General features: G+C 40.6%; 1 protein-coding gene across 1 annotated transcript in view; it reads right to left on the bottom strand.

The window, feature by feature from the left end:
* Trpm6 (transient receptor potential cation channel subfamily M member 6) overlaps nt 1–10,195 on the bottom strand; it is a 152,474-nt gene that overhangs the window by 111,751 nt on the left and 30,528 nt on the right. The window contains exons 3-6 of the mRNA XM_021151275.2: nt 8,975–9,013; nt 7,005–7,182; nt 2,436–2,649; nt 1,791–1,915 (exon numbers count right to left, since the gene is read on the bottom strand). Of these exons, the coding sequence (XP_021006934.1) occupies nt 1,791–1,915; nt 2,436–2,649; nt 7,005–7,182; nt 8,975–9,013 (556 nt within the window). The remainder of the gene's footprint in view (nt 1–1,790; nt 1,916–2,435; nt 2,650–7,004; nt 7,183–8,974; nt 9,014–10,195) is intronic.

Genomic DNA, 10,195 nt, shown 5'->3' with positions numbered 1-10,195 from the left:
AGGAAGGAAGGAAGGAAGGAAGGAAGGAAGGAAGGAAGGAAGGAAGGAAGGAAGGAAGGAAGGAAGGAAGGAAGGAAGGAAAAAAGAAAAGAAAAGAAAAGAAAAGAAAAGAAAAGAAAAGAAAAGAAAAGAAAAGAAAAGAAAAGAAAAGAAAAGAAAAGAAAAGAAAAGACAAACAAAAACAACAACAACAAGGAAAGAGACCTGAGGTAGGCAAGGCATAGATGGCAGGGGATTGATCGAGAACTCGTGTGATATCCTAGTAGAGGGAGGAGATGTTGGAGTGGGAAGGGTTAAGCTAGAAGTGGAGAAGGAAAGAAGAGATGGGAGAGTAACAAAATGAAGGGCTTGTGGGGAAAGTTCTGTGGAAAAGTCCTACGAATTCACAAGTTGGCTAAGAAGGAGAAATTCAAGAATACTAGTTTTGCCGATATAATTATTTGATGTCTGGAATTTGCTTCAAAATAATGAACACTATTATTTGGAAATGGATAAAAGAGTACATGAAGCAAAACTTGACAACAAATTTTTAGCTGTTTAAATCGGGGAATGGCACACAAGAACTCATGGTTCTAACCCCACTGCTGTCTAATAGGTGTGATTTTCCCAAACTAAAAGTAAAAATAAACCATGCCCATGTCCACTTCAACTGACATGAGAAAACAACTGTTAAATGACCAAACAACAAATACCAGATTCGTAGTGTAAGATTCTATCATTATACTTTAGAAATAGATAGGGACTCTGACAATATCTCAGTAGGCTCTGTCCATTCCCTGCCAACAGACACAGGTACAGGGATCTGGGAAGATGGGTGATATGGCAAAGAGTTTACTAAGACCTGAATTGAATCCCCAGCGGGAGGGAAACAAGCAGGGCAGGGGAGGTGAGAAAAAAGCCAAGCTTGGTGGTACATGTTTGTATTGCCAGCACTGGGAAGACAGAATTGGCAGATCCCTGGGGTTCTTGGCTGGCCTGCCTAGCCTGCTCAGTGAGAGGCCCACATGAGATGCTATCTCAAAAGAAAAACTGGGGGTAGGGGATAGGGCACCTGAGGGATAATACCGATGTTGTGTTCTGGCGTCCACACAAGTCTACATACATATGTGCACATACATGCACACACACACACACACACACACACACACGCATACATACACATACATGAACACATACAACCAAAACACAGACATGAATGAAGCGAAGCAGATTATAAGTTGGGGCAAGAGAACTAGATGGGGCCAACTAAAGAGTGTACTGTACTCGGTGCAAAACGTTGCAAGGTTCTATACATTGGCTGGGTAAAGGATGAACCCACTGACGAACTGACAAAAAGAAGAGCATGGTCCAATTTGTATTTTATAGGAATTATTCAGCTATTGTGTTGAGACTAGACTACAACAGAAGACAGGAGTGAGAGAAAGAAAAACTCTTACAAGCATTTGGATGTCAAAACATGGTCACTTGCATCTGCCTCAATGACACTGGAGGGGAAGGATAAGTCAGAGTCTGGCAATATTCTGAAAGTGGAGCTAAGAGTTGATTGACAGGTCAGATTCGAGACATAGCACAAAGTGAACCCTCTAGGCTTAGATCAAGCTTTTTGGCTTTGGCAGTTGTGAGACAGAACTGGCATTTTATGATATAGGATGCCAGATGTAGCAGGAAGACAGACGACAGTTTGGGATTTATTTCATTCGAAGAGTCTTATCAGACATTTGGGTACATTGTAAAGCGGGCAGTTGAGATGGATGTTCATTTCCCTCTGATGGAAAGGATTGTCTACTCACATCTTTTCCAACCAGCTCTCTCTGGTTCTCAATGACTCCCCAAGGAGGGATTCCAACTGTCCAGATTTTCCTCAAAGACTTAGAGGAATGGGCTTTTAGGGCATCCCCAACGTGCTTGGACACTCCTATGAAACCAGAGTAGAATTGAATTTGAGCTCACAGAACATGATAAACAATGACTCTGACAGACACAAATAGAGAACCATATGTAAAATGTCATTTTTAAAGAAGGCTCTGAGCACAATAAAATTGGATGCAGGCTTCCTGGCTGTCTCTCTCCTCTCTTAACCTCGCTACTGCTTACTACTGAACAAGGAGGTAACATCTCTCCTTATCTTTGAACAATCCTAACAGTAGACACTACTCTTGCCTTGCTAGAATGCTCCATGCACTGCATACCATCATGAGCATGCTAGTGTTCTCTAGTGTACCAGTAAAATAGCCTGCAGATTACCTCTGATGTAAAAGCATGAGGTTCAGAGACCACTGTTTTAGGGTGGGTTTTTGGTTGGCTGTTGTTTGCCTTTCCCCCTAATATCACTGTACCTCCTGTGAGTGCTGCATAACTGCCACTCAATATCAGGCTACCTGACTCACAGTTAGAAAGGGGAAGGAGAGCAGAAGGGAATCGAGCATGAGCTTTACCTGAGTTTATGCCTTCTGTAATTATCCACGCTCCTGTGGTCTCTGCAGCTTTGACCAGACCCTGGCTGAAGGTCTCTTTGAGCTTGGAGGATATCTTGAAGTTCTGAAGACCCCCATGGACAGAGATCACAAGCTTTGGCAGTTCCATATTCCACTCTTTCAACATTAAGTGCAACAGATGATCCGATTTCGTATCCCAAGAAGTTCTAATGTACTGGAAGGGCAGCACAGACCCATGAACAGAACAGAAGCATGCTAGTCAGTATGCTGAACACACAGGAGGCCCATGAAAGCAGCCATGGGGCCTCTCTAAAAGTTTAACTTCACCTAATGGGAATATTTGCTTTTAAAGGTTCCACACTCCCTCCAACTTCCTTCTGGGAATTATAAATCACTACAGGAAGCTTCCTCAAGTTGGAGGTTGGTCTTCACAGTTCTTCAGAAGACTGGAAGTGAGGGAAAAATAATACTTCATTGATGTATCAGCAAAGCCATTTAGAGGGAGCTTTACAAAATAGATGGAATGTGACTCTTTATAAATGCCACAGATTTGCATTTCCTTGGTCCTTTTCATACACATGAAAAATTTTTAAATTTAGGAGCATGAACATATATATTGTCCTTTCAGTGTACCTACCAATCATTTCTTTGCATATGATTATTTTTTGCATATGATTATTCCTCTGAGAAATTTTTCTTTTCAAAACAACTATACTCAACAGGAGCCTAGCATGAAGGTCCTCTGAGAGGCTCTACTCAGCAGCTAACTCAGATAGATACAGACACGCAGAGCCAAACAGTGAATGGAGCTTGGGAACTCTTACGGAAGAATAGGAGGAAGGTTGTGGGCCCTGAAATGGGTAGGAACTCCACAGGAAACCAACAGAGTCAACTAACCTGAACCCTTAGGGCTCTCAGACCCTGAACCACCAACCAAAGAGCATACACAGGTTAGACCTAGGCCTCCCTGCTCATATGTAACAGATGTGCTGCTTGGTCTTCATGTGGGTTCTGAACAACTGGAGCAGGGCCTATCCCAAAAGATTTTCCCTGTCAGTGGGGTATGTTCTTCTTACTGGGCTGCCTTGTAGGCCTCAGTGGGAGAGGATGTGCCTAGCCCCACAGAGACTTGATGTACCAGGGTTGGGGGGATACCCAGAGAGCCCCTACTTGCTCAGAGGAGAAGGGGACAGAGGGGAAGAATTATGGGAGAGGGTGACCAGGAGGGGGTTGTGAGTAGGGTATAAAGTGAATAAATAAAAAAAAAATAATAATATGCAAATGTAAAGCATAACTGTGTTCATCCTTGAGAATACAAATCGAAGCAAAGATCAGCAAAGTCATCTTGTAGAGTCTCTGATTCACTGCAGCTGCCTGACATTACAGGGCATGACTGCCTATAAGCACAAGTTCTGCACAGGGAAGTGAATTTGCCTTCTTCAAACAGAATTCCAAGCAACAAGTAGGAATAAGCCAGTGCAATGAAAAGAAAGGCTGGTATTAGGAAATCATGAATTCCAGGTCTATGCCAAAAGAAAACATGGGTAGAACTTTCCATACAAGCAAGTATAAGTTACCCCCAACAGACTCTAAAAGGATGACAGCAACTTAAAGCAGTTTACTGTTCATCTTTGAAGTTGCTACTATAGGACCACTTCATTTCATAATTAAAATATTAAAATTCTGACCAACAGCTATCATCACACATATGTAAAAGGAAGAATAGAAGGTTGGTCAGGATTCCATGTATGAGAGAAGCCACTGAACTGCCAGGCTTCACAGGACACTACAGTAGTAGGACCAACACAGACAGACCTTACTAGATGTTTTGTTGCTGGGAGAAGTGGGTGAGGGCAAAAGGAGCAGCCCAGGCTCCTGGGCTCCAGCTCCTCTCTCAGGTAAGCCTGTCTTCACCTCTAAATCTTTCCCATACTAGAAGATACTGCTTGTTGAATAAACATCTCTGAAGAACTAAGCTATTAGTACTGGCCTCTTCCAACAGAACACTTCTCTTATTTCTTTTGTAAGTAACTCATTCCCCCAGGTAGAGACAGATTCTCTCAAATTCTTTGTAGAATAAGGTGAGAGAGCTTTTGGGGAGGGAACTACAGTAAAAGAAAACATAAGATAATCTCTCTCAAGCTTTGTTGCCACTCAACATGAACCTGAGGGATAGAGGAAGCCTGGGCAGATGTACCATGCTGAGACATACAGTAAAATGCACTCCTGTAAACAACCCTATTAACATAAGGACAGCCAAAAGCTGAGCCTAAAGCAGTCTATTTGTAGGGGCTGAAGAGATGGCATGGGGGTTACAGGCACTGCCTGCTCTTCCAGAGAATGCAAGTTCTCAATTCCTAGAGTTACAACCATCTGCAACACCAGCTCCAAGAGACCTGATGCTCTTCTGACCTCCATGGGGTCCAGGCACACTTGAGATGCAAACATACACACAGGCAAAACATCTTTACACATACAGAAAAAAAACAAATTTTAAAAAAAGCTAATCGTCAGCAGACATGCCTAGCTATATTTTCAATTTTCCTGAATGCCCTTTGAGTTTTGTACAAGCCAACTAGCTGCTTCACTGGGGCCATTCACCTCATTCACCTTCAGATGCCAAGCTAAACACATGCATCGGTTTTGTCCACTTTTGAATGCCTTTCTCCTTGCATGCTGTGTCCTTTCATAGAAGGAGTTTTCACAGTCTCTCAAAGAACCTGTATTCCATTCTCATAGCATCCTCCACCTCTATGAGGCTTGTATAGTTATTTCCTATCACCACCCTCTACACAATACCAAAGTGTTAATACAGGAAACCTATTTTCTTTGGACTGTAGGAAGTCTATAGGCACACAGTAAGTAATGAATGCACAGAAAAAGGTATAGATGAAGGTGGTTAAGAATAAACAACACAATAATAGAGCCCTTGGCTTGCACATAAGATGTCTTGGGTTCTATCCCCAGTACTGCAACAAATAATAACAATGAGAGGAAGACAAACAGACAGACAGACATATAGACAGAGAGAGGACAAAGGAAGAAAGAAATAGCTCCGAGGTAAAGAGTGCTTGCTGTTCTTCCAGAGGATTCAAGTTCAGTTCTTAGCACCCACAGTAGGGTTACAACAGGCTTACAACAACTTGTAACTCCAGCTCCACAGTACCCAAAGCCCGCTTCTAGCCTCCACTGGTACCCCCACACATGTGTCATACACTTCGTATGTACACACACACAGACACACAAAAATAAATAAGTAAATATATTTTTAAAAAAACAACAAAAAGAAGAAGAACAAAACTTGAAGGAAAACTTGCACACAAGGCTCTCTAAGAATCAGCCTCCAAAAGGGATTGGAAAATGAGGGGGATTTTTCTGCTCTAAAACAGAAATAAGCATGAATAGTCAAACACAAGAGGATAAATAGCTATACATGTAGATTCCACTAGAACTACACTGCGACTTTAAGGAGAGGAACTGCTGTTTAAGTACAGCCTTCTGATAGTTGCCTGCAGAACATGACTGGCACTCAGCTTTCCTGAAGTTGCTCCACGTGGGAAATGAGCTACTAAGAAAACAGCACGTAATTAATGTTCCCAGAAGAGAATGCCCAAGGGAACGTGGACCTATTAACACTTTATGCTACAATTTGGATCTGCAGGATCCCCAAAAGCACATTGCTAATGGCCTACTCACCAGCCTGTGCCATTAATGGGAGATGGGAGAAGCTGGAGAAGGTGTTTACTAGTGGGAAGATGTAAGGTCCTTGGGGTGCACCCTGCAAGGATATTGTTACCCTTGTCCCCATTCCCTACTTATTCCAGGCTACTGTTAAATTCAGGCTGTGCCCTGCCCAAGATCACTGCATACTATGTAAAAGGATAGTGTTACGGGCTACACCTTGCCCTGAGAGATTCCATTTTACAAGCCTACTTGACTCCACTTTGCCTGTAAATGCACAGATAGGATGACTCTTCACCTTGCTGGCCACATAAACAGCACAAGAAACAGACTGATAAACTTACCCTAAAACTTAAAAAGGTCTCACTCTGTACATTTATAATGTTAACTGAGATGATATGAACTCATAATCGTATTAAAGTCATATCAAGAAAACTTAATTTTGAGAACTTATTAGATACACCAAGCTGAAAAGGGGACATAACAGCTTCACTTGGACTCCATAGTTCAGAAGTCACCTAGCAGTAAAAATAATGATTAAAGCTATTGACTTATTGATGTGCCATGTGTCCACCCTTGGTGTGTGTCAAAGGACTAGCAAGCAGAGAACTCATAACTGCCCTAGGAGCTTCAGCTCACCTCAGTCCGCACTGCTGCTATAACATATTAAACTTATCATCTGTTCACCTATCTCCACCTAGTCCTGTACCTGGGATGCAAACATTGCCTCTCATACCTAAGAGAAGACCAGGCTAGACTTAACAATAGATCAATGGTGTGGATCCCTTTTCAACAAAGCACATCATGTAGTGCTCTCTCTCCTTAGAAGTACAAGTGCAAGGTCTCTTTTGTTCAAAACTAGTGAGATGGTTTGGGTTATCAGCAAACCTTGGAGTGGTGGATATGTTCTCCATCTTGGAAATTAATGGTGCCGAAGGTATCTGTAGGGCTTTTCACTGTGTGCTTCTCCACAGACCACTGCTCATCCCTGTGGCCCTCAGTGACTGAGAGGTTCCAGGCAGGATCCAGCCCATGGTGTTCTTCAATCAGCCGGCCACAGTAACACCTAAACTCCAGAAAACAAGTCACTCAGAATAGAAAAATTGGTGCAATATTTCCAATCCTCGGATTGGTGTGTAGAAGTCACATATTAATAACACTTAAAGTGTCATGTTCAGTTCACTAATCTTGGCACCAAGCCTCTTTAACCTGTAAGCAATCTCTCCAGTCCCTGCTTCTACTTCTTAACAGTCTGTTAGCCATGTGATGAGAAAAGATCATAAATATGTATAATTAGGCTTTATTTCTTCTGTCCCTGTTTTTGTTGTTGTTGTTGTTGTTGTTGTTGTTTTGTTTGTTTGTTTGACTTTTTTTTCATGTGGAACCTTACCACAGTGCTTAGGTTAGACTTGAACTCCTAGTTTTGGACTGAAGTAATTCCTCTGCCTCAGCCTCCTAGTTAGTTAGACCACAGAAGGTGCCATCAGATGTGACTCCATCTCCTTTTAATTAAAAGTAGTTGGAGTGACAGAAACAAAAGCTTTTACTATTAATAAGGTATTTCAATATTCTTCATCCATCTTCTCCTGTCACTTTATAACTTTTTATTAATATACAGTATATATTTATATAATTTGTAAATAAGTAAATATATGTGTATACATATATGAATTCATATCCCAAAATGTTCATTGGTATGGTATACAGTAAAACTTGTGACGTCCACTCTATAAAGGCAGAAATCTTTATTATTAATCTAAATAATAAGTTTAAGGGCAGCCTAGGCTGTCTGAAAATCAAGAAAGAAGCCAGTAAGTCAAGTGTGACAAGGAGGAAATAAAATAAAATGTAGTGTTTCACACATGTTTTAGGTAGTAAAAGTTCTTGTCAAATATCTTAAGATGTTTCCATGTCTTAATAACTCAGGATTTCTATTATTTTTCAATAATATAATATGACCTATAATCTCAGCTACTGTTGATACTGAGACCAAAGAATTTGAAATTGGAGGCCACCCTAGGCAAGTTAGCAAAATTTCAAGACTGTCTCAAAATTTAAAAATATAAAAATCAAATAATTTAAAAGTTAAAGTTAACACTGGTTAAACTTACCAACTTTGGGATATTGTCAGAATCAAGGAAAGTTTATTTTGCTCTACTGACACAAAGGATCCACTTGCTGACACATAATTTAAAATATATGATAAAATTTGTATAGTTCTTCAGTCTATTGTGCAGTGTGAGTATTTTGCCTTTTATGCAAATTTAGCATGTGTAACTCATATGTCAAATACTTCAATGCATGCCCAACATAGAGCTACATTTTATCCAAATACAATGTGATAGAAAAATAAAATGTAATGTTTCATACATGTTTTAGGTAGTAAAAGTTCTTGTCAAATATCTTAAGATGTTCGCATGTCTTAATAACTCAGGACTTCTATTATTTTTCAAGTACCATGCTCAAGAAAGTCAAAAGAAAATGAATATACACACACACACCCCTTTTGTACTTCTATCCTTGGTAGAGGAAACTGACAGATGCCTTACTCTGAGTCCCTTAAATATCTATGACACATTTGTCATCCATTAATCAGCAGAGCTGTTTCTATTGACCCAGCCAGTACACGGGTGCCCAACTTTCCCCTCACCGTTCCATGGGTGTTCCTCCCCAAGCTGTGAGCTCCACTGAAGGGGCCAACATTCCCTGATAAAGAAGGCTGCTCTAAGATTTATGAGCTCTGAGCTCTCTGGCTAGAACTTCCAAAAAAGCTCTTGAGATTTGAAGAAACTCTCACAAGTACTTTTCAACACACTACCTTAATACAAAAAGGAATCAGATTTTTCAGAAAGTCTCACCTGACTAAATTGTGGCAGATTTGGCAGCCTGGAGTGCATCTGAGTCAAAGAAATAAAGTTATTGTTAGTTTACTAATCCTTCATGGTGTGAAAATTAAAATTTGCTAAGTATTCATGCATCATTTACTTTCCATGTCATTCCCTGTGTATAATTATACTGTAGAAACAATGAAAAAATTAATACAACATGAACATTGGTACCAAAAAAAACTAAATTTGAATACCATTGATTCAATGATTCTCCTGAGCCACAACTCTCACATCTAAAAATAATTTTAAACATTTTATGACCCCCCATAAGGTGATAAAAAAGATTATCTCAGCTAATATATCTGAAGTAGCTCATGCTACCTGATGCCCTGCAGTGTAGGCAATGAAAGTAGTATGTTAGTTACTTTGCTCGCTGCTGTGACAAAATCCCTAATAAAAGCTACTTAAGTAAGGAAGGCTTTATGTTGGCTCACAGTTTGAGGAGATACAGTCCGTCATGGTGGCCAGTCATGAAGGTGGGAGAGTGAGGCAGCTGCTCACACCGTGTCAGTTGTCAGGCAAGAGGAACAAAGATGCCCAACCTTTCTCCTTTTATTCATTCGGAGACCAGCCTCTGGGATGTGTACCAACCACATACTGGGTGGATCTTCCATCCTCACTTAAATGTCTCTGGAAATACTCTCATAAACACACCCAGAGGTGTGCCTCATTGATTCAGTAGGTGATCCTTAATTCAGTCAAACTGAAGCTGATGATGGAAATTAACCATAATAGGTAGGTATCATCATTATTGTTGTTATTACCATTGCTATTATAATTACTAAACAATGAAGATAACAGAGCTCTAGGAAATCAAGTAATAAAACATATTTTAAAATATTTTAAAGTCATAAAATAGGACCAGTGATGTAGGGTCAGTCGACAGAATGCTTGCCTACCACACCCAAGGCCTTGGGTTCTCTCACTAGTACCTCATAAACTGAGTATAATGACACACATGTATAATTCCTACACTCTAGAGGTGGAGTGAGGATGGTCAGAAGTTCTATAGCATGCTCTGTGACATATTGAATACAAGACTGTCCAAGCAGGGCTACAAGAGACCCTGGAGATAGATAGATAGATAGATAGATAGATAGATAGATAGATAGATGGATGGATGGATGGATGGATGGATGGATGGATGGATGGATGGATGGATGGATGGATGGATAGATAGATAGATAGATA

The sequence above is a fragment of the Mus caroli genome, chromosome 19 (genome assembly GCF_900094665.2).
Source record: "Mus caroli chromosome 19, CAROLI_EIJ_v1.1, whole genome shotgun sequence".
In the NCBI taxonomy this organism is placed as follows: Eukaryota; Metazoa; Chordata; class Mammalia; order Rodentia; family Muridae; genus Mus; species Mus caroli.
The sequence above is the reverse complement of the archived record's forward strand: the minus strand, read 5'-3'. Positions and strand labels throughout refer to the sequence as shown.